At 35.1% G+C, this 20,896-nt stretch overlaps 1 protein-coding gene across 1 annotated transcript in view; it reads right to left on the bottom strand.

Moving 5' to 3' along the window:
- Positions 1–3,635: 3,635 nt before the first annotated feature.
- ATP6V0D2 (ATPase H+ transporting V0 subunit d2) overlaps positions 3,636–20,896 on the bottom strand; it is a 17,950-nt gene continuing 689 nt past the window's right edge. Inside the window, exons 2-8 of the mRNA XM_057371121.1 lie at positions 15,041–15,212; positions 13,042–13,220; positions 11,470–11,549; positions 9,532–9,609; positions 6,079–6,255; positions 4,644–4,721; positions 3,636–4,111 (exon numbers count right to left, since the gene is read on the bottom strand). Of these exons, the coding sequence (XP_057227104.1) occupies positions 3,950–4,111; positions 4,644–4,721; positions 6,079–6,255; positions 9,532–9,609; positions 11,470–11,549; positions 13,042–13,220; positions 15,041–15,212 (926 nt within the window). The 3' untranslated portion in view covers positions 3,636–3,949. The remainder of the gene's footprint in view (positions 4,112–4,643; positions 4,722–6,078; positions 6,256–9,531; positions 9,610–11,469; positions 11,550–13,041; positions 13,221–15,040; positions 15,213–20,896) is intronic.

Here is a 20,896-nt window from a genome sequence, read left to right on the forward strand (position 1 = left end):
AAGCAGAAGTTTCATAAAGCAATGTGACACAAAAGTAAATATAATATTAACTACAATATAATATTAATTACATAAGAATGTGTACTTTTTCTGGATTGGAAAAAAAATTATGGCTATTATCTTATCAAGGRCCTTGCAAGTACTACCTGTTCCTTTTAGTCAGTCTGATTTGCTTGTTACATGTTACAAGTAGCGAGTTAGAACTTGTAATTAACTTCCATAGAATATATTTTTCTTAAGTAATGCTTAAAAGAATTATGGAATAGGGATTCCAATTGGTCAAGTATTTCTCACAATGTGTCATCAATATAAAAATTTTTACCTTTGAGAGCTTTATCTTGTTATTTCTTGAATCCCATTTTTTATTTTCTCTTTGTCATTTGGGAAACACTGCAATGTACTGAATGATTTTCTGTTTGTTTGAGAAGATGTTTTGTGTCATGTAAGCTGGTTTAACTGCCTGGTAGATATTATTGCCATTTATCAATTGTTTTTTCCTGTGATTTATATTACATTATTTCTCCATGTTCCTCGGTAAATCAATCTAGTTATCTGGCAAACCAATGGATTTTGGCTTATTTTTTGTTTRAACTATTATGGTAATATTCATTCTAACAGCTTTATAAATCTGATGCAAAGACAAACACTGGCCACCTACATTGGMTATCTCTTCATTCATATTCTTTGGATCTGCTGCTTTGCTGTTGAGTTATTGATAAGTTATTTATACTGTAACTTAGGCATACTTAATAAAACCAGAAAGCAACATATTGTCATGCATGAAAGAAAATTAAGTTGCACAGTATTAGCTTCTCTAATATCTGTAAATGTGTAATGTAAGCCAAGTGTGGTGCTGTATTGTTTTGGTGTTTCCTGAAAGTCGTTCTGGAATTGACAGAATCAGAACAAGAGAGTTTGCTATTGTCAGCTGACTGTGAGACCAGAGAGAGTCTTATGACCACACTCTGATATGATTCATCCTATAAATCTTCAGTTTCTAACTCAGACACCTAATGCAGTAATTCATGCAGGAAGGAGGGATTGGGCATGGGAAGTGCTTGGAACACCGCAGCCTGGTCCATCCACGATTCTGTGCTGCTCAGCTGTTTGTGAGCAGATGGTGAGCACATCGAGCCTGAGCTACAGCTCAGGCAAAGATGGAAAAGAAAGATTCACAGCTCTCAAAGCTCTCCAGAAACTCGTTCCTGGTCCTGCTCTCCATCTCTCACTAAAGACGCAGCCCARTGGGCATAGTCAACATGATCATACTGAACAAATTCAACTGGATAGGCTTAGTCTTTAAAGAGTGTAAACACAAGGTCCAAACTTGTTTAAGAGGTAAAAGGCAGAAGATGAAAAGTAGTTGCTTCCTATTCCCCTATGTTACAGCTTGGCATTACAGTTAAGATGACAATGGTAATGATTCTGTGTTCTGAAATTCCACCTTAAGATCTTGTTAGAGATGATATATGGCCTTAATATGTATTTATATAAATAATATAATTTATATAATATATATATAATGTGTGTATGTGTGTGTGTGTGTGTGTGTGTGTGTGTGTCCCCTGATGGGTCTCTCCCAACTCAGCAAATTTTTTGATTCTATTATACACATATATTTATATATACACCAGCATGAAGACTAATTTACTAACAAGAGAGTAATGTAAATTGTATTATTTATATTAAAAAGMTAGGTTTTGAGGACTTACAAGTTTAAAGTCCTAGTTTGCTTTTCTTTTAATTGAAAATAATTGAGGTCTATTACATCTTGTCCTCATTTAACAAATATCTGGACATTTTTGTTGAAAGAAGTATCCATCAACACTGATGCTGTCCTTTCCATAGTCTATAGACCAGTTCTGCTGACAGCATAGTCAATAAAACTGTAAGCTGCAATTCCTGCTCACTTATTTCTGAGCCAACAGTATGCAGACTGTAGCAATAGCAGCTGCGTATCTTCCCTGGCACAGAATGATTTAGGGTGGAGAGCAGATTCTTTCCCCTTCAAATCACTTCAGAAAATTCTTGGCAGAAAGTCAGCTCATTTGTTTTGTTCGAGTAAGGAGGCCTGATTTATCAGTACAGAAAAAGTATTCATGCGCTGTGCTGAATTGTATTAACTCAGTTTCTSTGTCCCAGACCAGCTGACTTTGTTATTCTTCTGCTCCCAACATTATTTTTAATGCAATTAAAGAATTACGTGTGTTTTTCATGCAATTATAGAAAAATCTATCAATTTTTTGGCAATGTTTTCGATTGCTTTCTCCATTGCAGTCTGTGAAATAGTTTGTGATATAGGTATGAACTGGAAAGTATTAATCACAGATTAGACTGGGWAATACAAATTAAAATTTCACATGCCTAAGTGAAACTATAATCCACAAGTCTGCAGTTTCTTTTCTTTTTTTTTATTTTTTTTTTTTATGAATTGCTGGATCTTCCAAAGAAATAAGCCTTCATATAGCAATAGTATTTGAATTCTTTTCTTATACACTTACTAATTTTTAGTTAACTTTTTTAATTCCTACTAAATTATACCTACTAAATTATTTTCTAAACTAAATTATAAAAGTATTTTTTCAAGTAAGAATATAAGGTTGTCTGGTATTCACAAYAAAGCAAAATACTAAAAACTTCTCAATTCTCTTTTAAGTGAGTATGGGATATTCTGAGATATGACCCTTTGCTGTTATTTGCTGTTCAAGAAATGTGATTTGATAAAAACCCACAAGGTTTCTTATTTTTTATGTATGAATGCATGGGCACATGTTCATATTATAGAGAGAGCTATATTATATCTCAGTTCTTAAAACCATGATRCCTAAGTGTTTTCCAGAATTCTGACGTGTTGAAATCAGACATATTTTATTTTTTTGTCTATGCAGCAGGAAATGGATTGTATTTCTGTATCATATTTACTGAAGGAACAGTCAGCTGAAGACTGAAATTTGCTGTTGTGCAGCCTAAAACTGAAAAGTCATGTAGAAAATCAAGGTATAGCCTGTTTGAAAGATAAAAGGGCAAATTCTTCTAATAGAGTAGCAAGGCAGAATGTTGATAAGGCTTTCAAAATCCTTCCTTTTTCTTCAGCAGAATTAATCTTGTCCTGCTACAATCTGGCTTCAAGTGTTCACTCTATTTTTAGTTACTGATCCTAGCCAGGTCCTCAAATAGCTCAGAGCTGGTGTTGTTTGTGTCTGATGTAAAACTGATACAGACTTGGTTGGCATTTTCATTCACGTTTCGTAATCTTCCCCAGTGCATACATAAAGACATTTCTTGGGTGTGCTGGGAGGGGATGTTTGTGGGAGGGGATTGCTGTGSACCAGATCAGACTCCCATTATTTGACACTTATGGTGCTCCTMATGTGACCATAAAGGAAGAAACAAAAATATTTCAGTGAAACTGAAGATACTTGTTTACATTTAATAACAGARAGGGGCCACAGCTCGGTTCAGGAAGCTCCCCCTTGAGATTTCTTAAGGGGTATCTTAGAGTTTCTCCCTTATTTGTGTATTAAGTCCTTCATAAAATCTRTATGCTGCAAGAAAGACCCTGTGAGTAGTGGTTTAATTGGCCCTTTGAGGAAAGCATTAATTAAAAAAAAAAAAAGTTAAAGAGCTTTCAAATATCTTTGATACAAATCTTGCATCCACAAAAGAGAAAGATTATATATGTAAGACCTTGCAGGTTTTTATTGATCAGTTAAATTAAAATAGGCACAGTGGGGAAAAATGTACCAATGAAACTGTGAATAAACCCATTAATCTTTCCTTATGAAATGCTTATATCTCTAATTTTATTACTTTTTTTCCCACACTGATGTATATAAGGAGATTCATTAATACAATTTAGAACATATGATATGAGTTAATTTTTGAAATAATGTTTTTCTTTTTTTTATTTGAAATTATGCATCTTTTCAGGCATTATAGATGCTCAGATTTAGAAAATTGGAATGTAGTTGTTAATTTTGGTTCTGTGTCTCTGAGAAATRCATTCAGCAATCCATACAATATTCCTGCATTCTTGTTCCTTTAACTTCACATAGGCATAAAATACTCCAAAGTGAAACTGGTTGTTGAATGCAAGCACATTCAGCTTTACCTGTAGAAAAGATGAAACAAGTGTTATGATAACATATCAAGGAAAGTGAATGGGATTTTTATATGGTAGCTTTTATGTTCAAGATTTCTATGCAACTTTGCAGCCACAATTATATTTAGCAGTCTCTTGAGTATCAGTGTAATTGAAATGTCATCTGTGGATTAATTTTGGTAATAGACTACAGCAATATTACAGGAAATAAGGGACAATGGTGAAATATCTTTTCCAATAGACTACTCAAAAGAAATTTCATTAAGTGGTGTATATGAGATGGCTTTTGGATAGGCTATCAGGGTTGACAGCTCTATAAAGAGTCTTCAGAAGAATGTTATAGAATTAATTTTACTTAAAAAGGTAAATTCTTATGTTTTGATTCAGCCAAATGTTGACAGCCATATAAAAATCTGTTCTTGTATACAAAGCTGAATCATGCAGTGCAGTAGAATCAAAAGCCTGGTACCTCATTCTTGTTTTAATTATTACTCCAGGTAAGTACCATTCATTTTTACATTTTAAGGTTAGAAGCTTTTACCTCGTGTTCAAAAAATGCATCTTCCAGTGTCTTTTCTCCAGTGCCACTCCCTACACCTTCAAACACAGCCTTGTATTCCTAAAAGCACAGACAATCACTTCATGGTAATAAGGTACTTTTGCATTCTGTGCAGCACAGACACCTTACGTTACTTTATAAATTAATCTACATTAAATCAGCCTTCTATATAGAAGATCTCATATATTCTACATAAATCAAAAATTAAAAGCATATAGTCAGCAAAAGGAAGAAAAATCACATTTATTCTTGTATTTCTTACCATTACTTCCAACAATTTAAAGTAATTTACTGAAGGCACTAAAAGAGACTGATCGTAGAATGACACGTGACCTTTCACTCTTTTGGATAGAGAGCACTGAACTTCTTGTACAAATCATATCCATCAGAGCTAGAGCTCTAAATGGAGCTAAAACATTGAACTCTGATCGTCACATGGCTGCTCCTTTTGTTTCCAGTAGTCAGCTGGATTTGCTTTACCTRCATTAATATTGTATCCAAATCCATTAGTCCGATATGTCATCCTGGAATATCTTGTGGGGGTATATTTGATTTGATTTCTTGGATGTTACATTTCTGTGTCATTTCCGTCTCTTTGTTTTTCCCTCAAAGTAGGAGTGTACTATACTACAATGGTCTACTACAATGGTTYCCAAATTCATCTAAATATCCCATCATGTCATTAATAATCTTGTTCCATACGCCATTGATATGGTAACTAATGATAAAAATGTTCTGATTATGCACAGGAGGGGATGYACAGCTCTAGCTTTGTGGGGAAAAATCAATAGACCAGACAACACTTTGTTTTGTGTACCTACTTAGATGTAGCTTAAATATTACAGATAGACAGAGTACAACAGTTAATTCTTAGATCAAGCATTGCAGATTAACTAGTCTTTAAAACAGCACTATTTGCATCAATACTGACATCTTGATCTACTTCTTTGAATCAACTAGTGATTCAGAGAAAACTTCTCAGAAGGGAATTTTTATGGTATACCRGCAGTAAATCAGGTTTGAACTAATCTGTGACATTAATTGTTTGATCAGCTCAGTTTAAAATGATGTATGGCTATGCTCCAAAACCTTGGAGGCAGCAGCAGTATAGTAAAACTCAATTTGTGAAGCGTTAATGGAATAGGAAGAGTTTTATTTACTAGGATGTGATTTGGTCTTACTTAAACATCCTTGTATTGCACTAAGTTAATAATGTCTTATCTTAATCTTATGTCTTTGTGTGAAAGGTCTTTGATCCAATGCACATTTCTATGAAAACTTTAGTACCTCTGCTGATATTTTTCTTCTCTCRAAAATGCTTTTAACTTGTGTGTATAGTCTTCAAAATTTTGCCAACATCAGGCAGTATTAAGTATTTGTATTCTGGCTTTTTGTTTTAATAAATTAGTTTACATACTGCATAGTATTCTGCAACACACTTCACTTGCTCGTAGTCATCTGCRTTGGCCAGCAGGTGTAAGCCTTCTGGATAAAGTTTTCCACARGTTGGATACAGCTTCTCTCGGTCATCTTTACTCAGCTCAGTGCCAAATGAATTAATGGTGATGATAAAGGCACGCCTGTCAGCCTCAAACTTCATATGTAAAACAAAGAGAAAAGAGGTGTTATTAGRCATCTCATTCTAACTTCAGTTGGGGATAGTTTGAGATTTCTTTAGTAAGTCAAACTATGGAAATATAATTTTTTTTTAAAAGTTGATTTGAGGGTATTGGAAACAAACCTTATTTTTGAAATTTAAAATTTTTCTTTGCAAATATGCGTTAAATTTTAACTGGAAAATAAACAAGGTTTTGCAACCTCAGCTTTTATTCTGTGATTTTTGTAYTAAAAATATAATTTCTGCTACTTCCTCATTTCCCAGCTTAGTTACCCAGATGTTGACAASAAAAAAAWTTTCTCAYACTCTCACATATAAGAGTATGAGATAATCTTATAAATACTAATAATAAAGAAAAAAAACAAGAATCAATAATTTTGCTCTGGGGTAACTCAAAGTGCTGTTGATAGTACAGGTTGAATGAAAATCCTGAAAAAATAGTTTCTCAATGCACATATTTAAAATGATAATTTAATAAAGTGGAGGGGGSCATTTACTTGCCAAGTTAATTTTTTAAGTGTTTCAAATAACAGTTAATTAGTAATATAATCAAAGGTTGTGTCTCTTGTGCCAGGTTTAGATGCCTGTAGAATCTTTATTTTCACAGCAGCAGTAGGCTGAAAGTCAAGCCAATGTCCAGATCTCAGATTCTTCTTTTGTACAAAGAAAAATTTTACTTTCCATTCTTACAGTGAGAATTAAAAATGCAATAGTAAACAAAAAATAATCTTTTATTCTGTCTTGAAGTCAAAATTGACTATGGGTTTTTTTTCTTTCCTTTATTACTTACTTCCATGTTCTAAAAACAGCAGAGCCTTTGCTGATTGCAGGGATTACAAAGGGAAAAATCTTCCAAGTGAATTATATACAATATATGCACAGTTTAGGCAGCTTATAAAATTTCTTATGCTGTGAATATTTGTGCTATTTTAAGCAGATAGATACTCTTTTCTGATGAATAATAAGGCTGCATTTGCAACACAAATCTACCACTTTAGGCATTAAAAACATATGCACAGATCTACCCCTGTGTACTGGAACACAAAATATCAGGAACCAGCCACCCTCTGGCACTGACTTTGAAGTAAGGAAAAAGAGTAAACAATAAAGAAGTAACGAGGAGAAAATAAGTGTGCTTAAAAGGCTTTCTAGCTAGTGGATRACAGGGCCAAATTTCACTTCCCTTATTAACACAAACAGGCATATTAGACCTACTGAAACTGTTTTAGAAGGACAAATGCTTCCTTTTTTAAACTTGTTAAGATCTTGTAGAATCTCACTTTTAGATGTATAATATTTTGATGATAAAAAACATGTTACAGGCAATTGCAACAAATGGTAGCAGCTTTGGGTTCTGCTTCTGGTGGCTCCCAGTTAAGAGAATTTACAGGATCATTCCCACCCATACAGACCTCTCAATTAATTAATCAAATTATTGGCACATGAGGTTCTCTATAGAGAATATATATAGAGTATATATACTCTGTATGGAGAGTAAGGCCATGAGGCAGTTACTTGGTAACTGATGGCTGCAGGTAGWGGTGCAGCAGAGGATGATCATTTTGGGACACTGCTAGTTCAGAATCCAGCATGGGGCCCTGCTAACAGGCACAGCCCTGGCTGCAGTGCAGTTCTGCTGTTTCTTGCCAGATTCAGGGCCAAACACACACTGTGTGTTGTCCATGGTGGAAGAGAGATCGTCAGTACTCTTAATATGGAAGTYTGGCAGTGCCTTGGTGGTCAAGGAGTTGGGGAGCGAAATAGCTCAGCCTCATTCTGATAGGGTCAGGTTGGTAGTCTTACATATAAGATTACAAAATAAATAGCAAGTATTCTTTTGAATAATTTGACTTTGGTTTTTTGTTTGTTTTTTTTTTTCTTCTTTTTTTTGTGAATCCAACCTTTAGCAGTTCTGCTTCATGTGTCTCTTCAGATAAATGAAATGTGGCAGAAAAAAGAAACCTTCTACAGAAAAGTTTATCTTCCTGGCTGATTGACAGTAGATAGGGATTTTAAAGAAGCTTATCATAGGCTAAATTGTTACCACTGGTATAGAGTTTTGCAACATGCTTAAACTAATGTTAGGAAGTAATCTGCTCTCAGCATGAATTTCTATTTAAAAATGAACTGTCTGAAACATCTGAATCGGTGGTGGGAAATGTACTTATCTTTGCCAGCCAATCTCTTCATTTCTTTTTCTTTTTRAACAAATGTCAAAATACTTAATTTCTGTTCAATTTAACTTAATCAGGAGTATTTTGTTTAGAGCAAAAATTGAAACACTGTGACCTGCTTAATTAAAATAGGAAATTGCAATCCTTTTTAGGACATTGTTTTGTAAAATATAGTTCAGATCCATTCTTCCTTCAGGGATGAGCTCCCAGGGTTRTTATCTCTCTTCTAAATACAGACTTTCAGTATGATGTCATCAGAGTTCAGTGAATTTTTTTTCGGTTTCCAGGGTGTAAAATTGCTTATCCAGAAAAAAAAGTCTCCTGGAAGCAAGTGGGTGGTCTGGCTCTCATCCTCTGCAAAGAATTGTGATAGACCATGTGGGAAAAAAAGAAAAGGGGACCTGAATGCTGAGAATTCAGTTTTAGAAATTTCTGCATCTTTTATTACAATAACAGAGACAAAAATTTCATTCAATAGATGCATTTATGTTTTAGGGGGAATGACATTAGGAACTTTGCATGTCATGCAAAAAATAAATACTAAACATTTCTGAGTTGAGACAAAAATATTACACAGAATATTGGACTTTTTTATATGACACTAGTTCCAAAGGTCACCCAACTCCTACTAATTTTAATAAGAGAGTAAACAAACATAATAGCGGCAGGAAGCTTAAAGGTTATTGATTAATAAATAGACAGTAATGCCAGGTTTTAGCTGTCCCAAATTCAATAATAAATGTTTTTGGTTTTTCTACACAGTGGAGAGAAATGTTAAAGGACAACAGTTTGAGATTAGTGAACCATTTACTCTGTTCTRTTCTCTGTTATAGAAAAATATTAACTGACACTGGCTTCTCCCTCATAATGAACTAGCTGCTTCTCTAGTCAAAAGGTAAAAGCCATCTTGGAATGTACTAGTCATTAAGTCTTAGAAAAACAGGTATATTTAGAGGACAAACAAACATTTGACAGATATCTTTACAAATAGAGGGAGAATTAACAGGGAAAATCAAAGTGAGATAATTATGACAACGTTGTGGAGTGCTTTAATGGATGAAGACTGAATCTTTCTTACCTCAAGAATAGGTCTCATTATTTCTGCTGTAGTACCACCTTGTTTTTCACAAAACTTATAAAATGCTTCAAGGTAAGACTACATGAAAGAAGAAGAGAAATATTTGAAATGCTGCTTAAGACTTGAACCTTGAACCAGGATTGCAGACAGCCATGAGCCTCATTTTTAAATACTTTCAATTAACTTTGGTAATTCCACCTATGAATTTMAATTTAAATATGTGTTTAATAACTTAGCTCAAATGAAAGTTGAAATATTCAAAAAAGCCCTGCTATTACGATTTGAGTTGAAATGTTTTCAAAAATTGTAACAGGACAAATATTATGTTTACTTGCTGTCTAAGGAAGGAACTTTTTGAGCTTCCACTGCATAACAAGCAGATGGCTGAAGGAAACTCTTCATTTATAGTGTGTGGAGGAGGGGATTTGGGCATATGCCACGGCTGTTGGGCCAGCAGTATGAGGAYACACAAACTAATCCCTGCTGCTCTTCCCTAAACCCTGGATTAGGACAGAACACAGACAAAGCTTCTGTAATACAGGTCTGCAGAGCCCTCTGGTCTATAAAGGATTCTGGAATCTGCACCCATTTCAAAATACCTGTGCAGGAAGAACAYTAAATATTCAGAAATGCTGCTTCCCCTACTTCTCCATCCCCCAAAATACTGTCTTAGGGAACATTCATATTAAAATGCATTTGTTACAACTTCACAYAATCTTGTTAGGAGCTGTCACTTAYTATGCAATTAAATGAATTTTAAGTAAAGCCATCTCAAGGGGGATCTACTGCATAGACTTGTGCGTTAGGATCCACATAGTGCTATCTGATGGTAGAGCTGAGCAACTGATCCCAGCGACAACTGAACCAAAGGAGAAATTATGCATTAATAATTTAGTAGTGTTTGTGGAATGGTCCCCCTAATGTTCAGATGAGAAAGAAGAAAAAAAAAAGATTTTATAACGGTTAATATATGGTCATCTAYACAGGATATCAGAATCAAATATGTATGTTACCAAATGGAAAAAGAGTGTATAGTRTACTAGTACCATCAAAGAATTAAAATACATGAAAAAATTAAAATACTTGGGCATAACTGATGTTGTATTGAATGAGAGAATTAGTAAAGGATTTAAGAATTAAAAATTAGCTTGGGAATTTGTAAATATATCATTTGTAAGACCAGCAGAAGAGKTTTTTTCTTTCCCCCTGGTGCAGTCAGATCACTGTAAAAATAYTTCCTGCAGTCTGGGGCATCCACTATGAAAGAAAAATAATAAAGATTTCAGAAAGAATGTGCCAGGAGGAACCATTAAYGGAATGGAGTATGTATAGCCTTTAAAAGGACCATCTTAAGAGTAGTGACCTGTGTGTTAATATTTGTAAAGTACTTTGAAAATGCAAGGCACATGTTAGATGCATATCCTTGCAGCATTGTGCCATAACAATGCCAAAAATGATTTTAAAAGGAAGAAAATAATACAAAATCCTTAAGTAAAAATCATGTTAGCCAGACTCAAAACAATTGGACCHTTTTAAGTCACATCTTCTTTATATAAATAAACATAAATGATAGCCAGAAACCTGTCTAGGCTYACTGAGGAGCTAAGAGTTCTGTGGCATTTGGTGGATAACTGAGTTATTCATAAACAAATGGATTTGGATATTAGCCTGACATCTAGAGTATTTTCATTAATGAGATATTAAATTAGAATTTGGATGCAGACCTAAAATTTGAAAACTCCTCAAACAGTGGAGTAGGAATGAAAGCAGCTGGGTTTGATTTCTGGACTTGAAAYCAACCAGATGACCTCAGACTGTTTGCTTTATCTCACCATACTTCTGTTTCCCCATCCATAAAACAGGGTTAATGATACTGATCTCCTTTGCTGAGACACTTTGATAAACCCCAAATATTATCATTATGTTGCAAAGACTTGCCTTGTACAGTTTGTTGCGCATTATTTCAATGTTCATTTCATCCAGGTCRTTTTCAGACAGGCAGTCTTGAAAGAAAGCAGCTGAAAGCAGAGTTTATGACAGAGCAGTAAAAATCTGCATGCTGATAATATGCATCTCCTGTCTATGGCTCACCAGTGTGTGAGCAGGGATCCCAGGGTTCTGTTGTACACGAGAGGGTGATATAACAGAGAGGAAGAAAAATCTGCTTGATTTTCCCCTTATCCTCCTATCCCCTCCTTTTTAATGAGAATCTGCAGTGAGGGGAATCAATCAGTGCTGCAGCCAGAGTCCGTATCTCCAGAGAGAATCAGATGGGAATGCTAAYGAAAGCCTTAATCTTCTCTGAAGTACATAGTTTGGTTATTATGGAGATTTTCTAGTGAGGGACATGAAAAATTATTTTTGTCTGAAATCATGCAGGTATTCTGCAATTGTTAAGGTGAATCCTCTTTGATTTTTTCCCTTTTCTTCTCTGAGTATGTAGTGTGGGAAAGGCAACAGGTTGCAGCTGATAAAGGGCACATGCTTTGACCTTGACCATCTGTGCTTACGGTTCTCTGCAGAGCTGACTAAAGAGCAAAYTCTTGAGCAGGGAGGCAGAGGATGAATTTCACTTGTGCAGTTGAATCATTTAAAAACACTGTATTCATACCCAACAGAAGTGTGCCCATCTCTTGCTGTTCCTGAGCTATCCCACGAGGCAGGGCAGTGTTGTGTGACAGTGTCATCCCAAGCAGTGGCAGTGGAACATGGTATTTACAGAGAGGATGTGAGCCTGGCCATGCTTTGTGGTCTTATCTCCTCCTGCTCTTTCAGCAAACAGATTTGGAATGGAAAATGCCAGAAAGTGTAGCCCTGACAGCTCCCTTCATCATCTGCTCATAGATCTACTGCCCATAAATTCATCCCATGACTTTAATGAACAGACATAACTCTCTCCTTTTACAAATTCATTTAGTAAAAAAAAAATAAAAAAAAAAAAAAAAAAACAAAAATAAAAAAAAATTAATAAAAAAAAAAAAAAAAAAAAAAAAAAAAAAATCAAACCAAAAAACACCACAAACAGAAATTTGCTAGCAGCTGTGTGAAAACAGTGACTTAGTTTTGCTCTTCAATTTAGTTCTTCCAAATAGGACTTTTTTTTTTTATATTTGAACCATGCCCAAATCTCAAGGGGGAATTAAGGTTCTACCACGCCATCTAATATTTATTAGTAGCTGTCTGCTTGATCCTTAGTGACGATATATTTTTTAATTATAGATGTAGGTGTTGAAATAAAAAACTGGAAGTTTTATATCAGTGACTCTTTTGGATATAAAGGATATCCATTATAGTTTTTGATTAACATGTTTTCTCCATGTCTGCTACTCAAGGTGGATATAGAAGCTGTTAATAAACGTTGATAGAATATGCCCTGAACAGAAGTGCTGGATCCACAGTTCATGTTTTGTGTTACCAAAACACAGCATATCCAGTGGGAAACATGCCATTCTTAGGAATGCAGGATTAGTAGTTTTAAAAAGAAAATAAGAAATAATGTAATGTTTTTACCTAATGGTGTGTCAACCAAAATTGCGTTGAAGAGCTCAGTGGGGTTTGAGGCAATGCTGACTGCTTCCATCTGCTCAAAGCTCCCCAATGGATGGCACTTGGGAACAAGTTCAGCTATGGGTCTCTGATGTAATGTGCCAGTTATTAAAAGAATTACATTGTCAATCATGTAGCTGTATCTGTATTTGAAAGAAAAAGTAAACATTCATTATTTTTATAAACAACTTTCAGTTGAAAAAATACAAACCAAAGATTTTTGAAAATTAACAATAATACCAAAGTATTATTAAAGTGTACATTCATTTTGTATCAATAACTTACCAAAATCAACAGAAGCTTTTAAACAGCAAGTAGATAACACACCACTAGTTTTAAACCACATGACTGATTTGGAAAATGAACATTTAAAAAGAAGGTGGTACTGACATGACTATAATAAACATAACAACTGAGAGATGCAGTTTCACTGTAACAAGTGACCATGAGTGGTATTGAAAGCAAATCATCYGAGCTAGCAACTTCTCTAGTTTGAGATTTTCTTATTTCATATAAACCATCTGGACAGAGAAGTACATGGGAATCTCAACACTAAAACTGCAGAATTTATGCAGATGGTCCAATCTTAGGGTTTTCCTCTCACTCRTTTTTAAACATCCTCCTGTGAGGGAACTRAGAACAGGCTCTTTCAGATTTCTTSTCTATTACTAAAAGGTTATTTTGAGTAGAAGTTTTCTATCAGCTTCGTACTTTCAAAGAGGCTGATAAGAGTTTTGTCAGTGACTTGGAAATAAGAGCACAATTCCCTGGCACTCCAGTCTTCAGCTTGTTTTTTTTGACTAAGAACACAGCTAGAAACATAAAGGGATTGATATGTTCTCACCCAAACTCATGCAGAGCACTTGAGGATCTGGTGGAATGTAGTTCAATGATTTGTGTGAAATATCTTTGACTAGTGTATCCATTTTTTAAAAAAAACAAGAGTGCAAAGGTTGTGCTTACACATGTATACATTCATGTCAATAAGAAGASAACTGACAGAACTTTCATGCTTTCATTTTTACTTCCCAAAATGTAAACATTGWATGCCTGTAGTATACAGGTGTCCTAGGGCAGTATTTAAGATCTTATTAATATAGTAGCCCAAAAGTGGTCAGCTGCATATGACCSGGAAAAAAAAGATACTTTCTTTTTTAAGGTTATAATAAAAATGCTCCCTGAAAGTTGTTTGAACAGTTAATTGTTCCTGTTACAATGTATTAAAAAGATAAGCTCAAGGGATGTAAAATATCCTGCTGGTATTTTGCTAATCCACATTGTTATACTGTTATAAAGCAGATCCCTGTTCTTAAAGTTTTTTTAAGCCATCCATTTGCAAGTTTCATCTGTTCATGATGTTTTTGATTGAGATCAGAGTTTTCTCTTCATCTGGCATCAAACAGCAGCTGAATTTTCAAAAAAAAAAAAAAGCTACTTGGATCTAAGTATCTTGCAATATGTCACATCAAGTTTTTCTGGGTTTTATTTATTTGGTTCAAATAGTRTAAAAAGTATGTTAGGTGTAGGATGTGTTTTCTTTCCCCCTTTTAGAAAAGGTCGACAACTTGCCACATGCCTAAGAATTAAATCACTTCCCTGTACATCATGAAATTGTTAATCTTGCATGAATCATTCCCCTCCAAAGTCAGTTTCGCAGGTTCTCTGACTTGAATAGTGCTTGAAAATTCTAAACCTTTTCCCTAATCTCTACCAATTCTTCTGCCATTGTTCATATTAAAAAAAATCTGCTTCTGTTCTTTAAAATAATCAGTTGCAAAGACAACAGCTCTTCATATACATATACAGTTTCAGAACTTATCTTAGCAAATGAAGTATGCAAATGTWGTGGTATCAAAGTAATTTTGCTGGTTTTGGAACTTAATAGAAATTCCAATATGCATTTACACTATTTTAACTGCTTTTTTTAGCAGTGTGTGGTAAGATGTGTGGTAATATTACTTACGTGATAAAATTCAGAAAAGTGGCAAGTGGTTCAAAAGCATGGTTTCTAAAGTAATGAAATTCWGTGAGTAGTTTTTCTTTCAGTTTATCATCGATGGTGGAAATAGTGAGAGGACCAGTTTCATTAGCCAAGAAGTTGCCATAGTCTGTTGTCTGTAGATGTAGCTTCAGATCTGGAATTGAATTCAGGACAGATCATGAGAATAAAATATCATATTTTCTGCAAACCAAATTTTAAAAAAATAATTTCTAATATGTTTTTATATTAAGAAATTGATTATATTCTATTGAAAAGTTTTTTGCCTAGGTCTACTATAGTGTAAATGCAAAATTGATGCAAATTTGTACTGCCTTCTAACAATAAGACTTGCTGCATGCTGTAGGAAAGAACGAATAATTTATGTCTTTGTCAGAATTTTCACCGGAAGCTTTCATTTTCAGCCATACCATGCAGAGTGTTACTCTAGTCACTTCCCCATCAGGTTTGTTCAATGCTTCCATTTCACTGATTTGCACCATCATGATATGCCAGTTGTTTTGTCTGCTGCACTCCTATGGACTGTTTTACATCAATGGGAATAATCCTTTAACTTTGTTGAGATCTTAATTATTCGCATGAAACATTTAAATCTCAGGTAAGATTATAATCTTCTGTAATCAGGCTGCCTGAAAAAGTGGAGAAAACACATCTTGCCTGGCTCACATTCTGGACTCCACATGGATTCTGTAGTGGAGCACTTGAAAGGGAGTTACACCCTCTTAGCATTTCTGGTTTGGCTTTCTCTGATTTATGGCTGCTACTAACAAGTCCTAAGAAGCTGTTCCAGAAACTTGGGTCATTGTGACATTTTCTGTTTGAGCTCTCAGCCCTGGTGAAAATGAATTGTTTAGACCACAAAGTTAAAAGAAACTTTCATGATATCAAAGAATTCATATAACAAATTTTCCGTGCTAACCATTTTTTAGCATGCGGCAAAGGCAACCATTTGAATCAGTTCTTGCTGTTCAAAGAATAATGTTTTCTTTTAGAAAAGATCCTGCTTCRATGCATAATTATGTTCAAATGCTATATTAAAGCTATTGTAAATTATAGGTTGGGATACTGTTATATGATTTGGGCATTCATAACAATTAGATTTCTATATGAAATCTGAAGTGATAGTTAGGGGAAAGGACAGCAGCACTCCCACTGATGGAAATAGGGGTGTACCTGTAAGGAAGATAATTTGCAGTTAGCAAGGTAAGCATTTATCAGTACAGTAGCTACTTTTGCTGATTTCCCCATGAATTTACTTTATTAGTATGCAATAAGGTTGCCTACACTGAGACTTAAAGCAGAAGAACCAGTACATTTTGATTTCAAACTCCTACATTCAGCACTGCAGCTTACTGAGATAAACTTCAGAGTTTTCTGTGCAAGTTGGCTGCCACTCAAGGTTGCTCAGAGTCSTGTCCAAATTGGCCATGAATGTTTCCARCCTCTCTGGGCAACATCTTCCAGTGTTTCACCCCCTTCCTTTTAAAACATTTCCTCCTTATAGCTAGTCTGAATCTCTTCTCTTTTAGTTTAAAATCATTACCCTTTGTCCTTTTGCTATTGTTGTGGTGCACRTGATCCCACTGTCTGTGTCATTGATGAAGACATCACACAGTGCTGGTCYCAGTAAGGACCCTGCAGGGGCACCACTCATCACTGAGCTCCATCTGGACTTTGGAGCATTGCCCACTATCCTCTGGATGCAGCCACTCAACCAGTTCCTCATCCACCAAGTGGTGTATTAACCAAATCCATATTAAATCACATCAACCCACTCTTAGAAAAAGTCATATTTTCAACATAGGCCTCCATGTAGGAAGAAGAGAAAGAGAATCCAAATATGAAAAACAATAACACAACTGAAGAAAGGGGAAAAGGTAAACAAGATTAAGAAATAAATAAAAATGCAGTTATACCCAGACATTAGTCGAATTATGTAAGACCAAGTTTTTTTTTTTTTAAATCACTAGTATTTTGATTTCACATCTACATTTCCTGTGAAAAATGTTTATTTTTCTCATTTTTGTTGCAAAGAATATAAAAATACTYGGCATATGGTGAGATTAGATAATACCACTTTATTAGATGCAAAGCTGGATTCCAACTTTTCTCAATTCCTTTTCAGATGAACCACAGATATCTACCTTTAGTCACCCACCATAAATGCCTTTCAAACACGGTAATTTTCAGGGGTTAACTACCTAAAGCAGACTGCAAAACCCAAATATCTGCCCCAAGTACTGATCTTTCTGAAGTGTGCTTAATGTCATCATATGATGAAAAGACACAAAAACCTGCTGATCGAGAGTAACTTCACAAGATTTTGTTACTGTTCTTCAGTCTCCTGATTGACTGAGTGGGTTCATAAACCACTTATTAATATAAGGCATGAAAAATATTAGCTGTAAGACATTAAGTAGACTTACCCCTCTCCCAAAAGCTATGGAGGAAATGTTATACTCAGGAATATTTGGTTTATAACCCTGTCAGTTCCACAGACTGTTTTATAGATGTATTTCTTTAAAACTGAATTGATAAGTGCCAGCATACATGCTGTATGTAAGAAAAAATATCCAACCCTATTCATGGTCTTGGCCAAAACAGTCATCCACACCTCCAATACCATATAATATCAGGAATGTCATAATCAGACAGAGTTCAGGGCAGCTCAGAGACAGAACTGGTGGTCCTAAATTATAGTCCTTTCTTTGCTGTTGGCATAAATCAGACTAGGGAACTATTGCAGTCAGACCCTGCCCTGGTGACATGATCTGGTGATTCAGAGGAGGTGATTCAATGGCTGAGCATTTCAGGGGCCTCAGACATCTGTGCTCACCAAAACTTTATTGATGGTAGTTGCCTTTTTCTCATGTTCTCTCTACACAAGACTTTGGGCTTTGTCGTAAAGATCCCTAGGAATGAAAATTCCTGTACTTCAGCTGTCATCCATCCATATYGATTGCCATCCATAAGCATTGTGTACATCCTCATAAAATTGCATGCAGGAAAACAACTTACAGGAAAAGTATGACCTTAAATAATCACATGAGTTTACCCACAATTGAAAGGCAAACAAACACAGTTAACAAAAGTGTGACTAAAAGGAATTTATGCACAGAGGGAGACTAATTTAAGATGAATGCAGTTAAGACAGGAACGATCCTGATAAGGAAGAAGGAGCATTGTGAGAACTTGAACAAAGTGTTAACGTGGTCTCTTGAAATCAAGTTCATGGTAACTTCTCTGACTCCTCACTTAGATATCCAAATGACCAACCAGCTGCAGTTTTCTTTCAGTTAACACTATTATTTCATTCACCTTATGCTGGCAGGCCTTGGCAAGTTAACTTATTTCAGTGATTTTATTGGGAGCAGAGCTCTGATGCTTGTCCTTCTGTGACCTAGCCTCCTTTATACTGAGCAGGAGTTTTTTTATCATGTTAAAAAAAAAACAAGAGAAGAACAAAACACTGTATTTAAACACCTCCACACCCCCACACCCCCATAATCTACTTCAAAAACTGTCAGCAAGGTTGCTCTGGGAACCTCATTCCCTTGAAACAGATGATGCCATAGGGCCAAACTAGTAGCATGCAGCCCACAAAGCAGCTCCATAGAAATTCTGGTAACTCAACCAAGCCCAAAAGGATGCCCAAATAAAGATGAAGGCCTCTCCTCCTGTCTGCATATCCCTGAATTGAGRGGACACAATGGTATCATTAGTCTGTTAGCTGCCTTTTTTTTAAATTTCCCTGTCGTTGTTACACTTGCCCTGTGATCATCAAGCAGATGTAAAGTACTAATCTGCAGTTTTTCTTGTGGTTCTTCTGTACTGACATTATGGTTTCCTCTCTAGAGATACCAAAACCACTGTGAAATTAAAAGATCTTTTTGTTTCTATTTATGGGTTCCTTTGAGYGGTTTTGATTTTTGTTTTCTGCTTGTTAGTTTTAGCATATTTATAGTGTTTTTAACTTAGGCCAGTCTTTGTGGTGTGGTGCTAAGCCACAGAATGCAGAATAGGGTAAATTTATCACCTTTTAATGCAAAGATGTGAACTGATGGCRCTGCTGGACACACACCATAGTACCACAGCACAGATTCCACTTGCTGAATCTTTCAAATTGAAATAAAGGGCAATATATGAAATTTACTTCAAAGGCAGTGGTCTGTAGTTTTGGTGCACTGTAAACTCACTGTGCAAGTTTAATATTACATCCCACATGTGCAGAGAGATAAGTGTGTTTAGCATAATGTAAAAATCAAATATTTCTAATATTTTTATTATAAATAAGACATTTGGTGGGTAAATGGTATGGATCTGTTAGCTGTCTCTAACAAGAAGAAAAATGTTACAATGGTGAAAGAGATGTAGCTGAATTGAAAAAAGGGGAAGTGATAGTGGGTAGTAGAAATGTGCTTGTAGGAGGGTTGATGAAGGCTGCTGCTTCTATTGATGAAATAATTTGCATTCTAAAATTGAATGAACAGTAGAAAAAAGTTTCAGAAGTAAAACTAATTGTTCTTCCTCTTATAAATTTTAATTARAAATGGTTTTTATCTCTCTATTGTTGCCTGTCCATCTGCTGCATGCTCTTAAAAATATTGAGGGTTTATATACGYCAGAAATATTTGAAAACTGCTTCATGATGGTAAACAACTTTCTTGTAACATGACATAAAAATTAGGGTTTTTTAAACTATTCTAAACTGAACATGAACAAGTATTCTTTTGGGAAGGGTGCAAATAATCCCTTTTGCTTATGTGTTTTTAAATCTGCATATTTTCTTTTTATTCAGAAGTAACCAGGTTTTTTTTCCATCATGGAGCTTTGGATGACATAATTTATTGAGCTTGTCTGCAGGGAGAAATGAAGTGACAGCACTGTTTAATTATTCTATCATTCTGTCCTTTGTGTCTTTTATAGACATTTGAAACTGTTACCTTTTTCTGAAATCTGGATACTCATGCAGCAGGACTTTTCCACTTAAACAATTAATTATGATAAAAAGAGTTTCTGTAGAGTCTTTAAGTTACATAAATCAAAATTGCTGGAACAAGTAGGGTACAGAAAACCTTGATTTTCTGCAGCTGACATAAGGAATAGATTTCAGCTCTCAGAGTGATTGCATACATAKGTTCTGTGTGTCTAAAGTGCCACTGCATTAAATGGAGAGCTGATACGGGTCCCCAGCTTATCAGCAGATGTGGATACATGCACTTGGTCAGTTGAACAGTGTCTAGGTTCTATTTATTATATCAAGAATCTCTTCTCTAACAATGAGAGGAACTTTATCCTGTGGACAGGTTGATATCTGCATGTATTTCTTTAAATGTAGTTGTTTTAATCTGTGAGATGAATGGCAAACAATCTTCCCAGATTTATGTTGTTATTTATGTTAATCGTTTAGACAGCCTCAAAATTCTGTTGGAGACGAGAATCATCATACTTCACTTTTTCTTACCCCAAACTATTACTGCATGCACAAATCAACCAGAGCTTAAAATAGAGTGAGCTTATTCATTCTCCTTCCTTTTCCAAATTGATCTAATGACTGCATGTGATACGAATTGAGTGTACAATCATAGCTTTCATTGTGCAGTCAGGGAAATGAACTTTATGTTCCTTTTAGAAAGGTGATTTCTTTCTGTTGGTTTTTTTTTTCCTGCGAAGTGTCTAAAGGTACATCATATGATTCCTTGGTACAAGTCTGTCTTCATCAGGCTGTGACCAGTTTTGGCCACAGAAAGCTGTTTTGGAAACTACTGTGTGTTCTCTTTATTACTGTGGCAAAGTCACCTTGAAAAGAGCTTTCCTTTT

This window comes from Malurus melanocephalus, unplaced genomic scaffold (assembly GCF_030028575.1).
Source record: "Malurus melanocephalus ecotype Western Australia unplaced genomic scaffold, MMel_1.1 scaffold_141, whole genome shotgun sequence".
NCBI classification, from domain to species: domain Eukaryota; kingdom Metazoa; phylum Chordata; class Aves; order Passeriformes; family Maluridae; genus Malurus; species Malurus melanocephalus.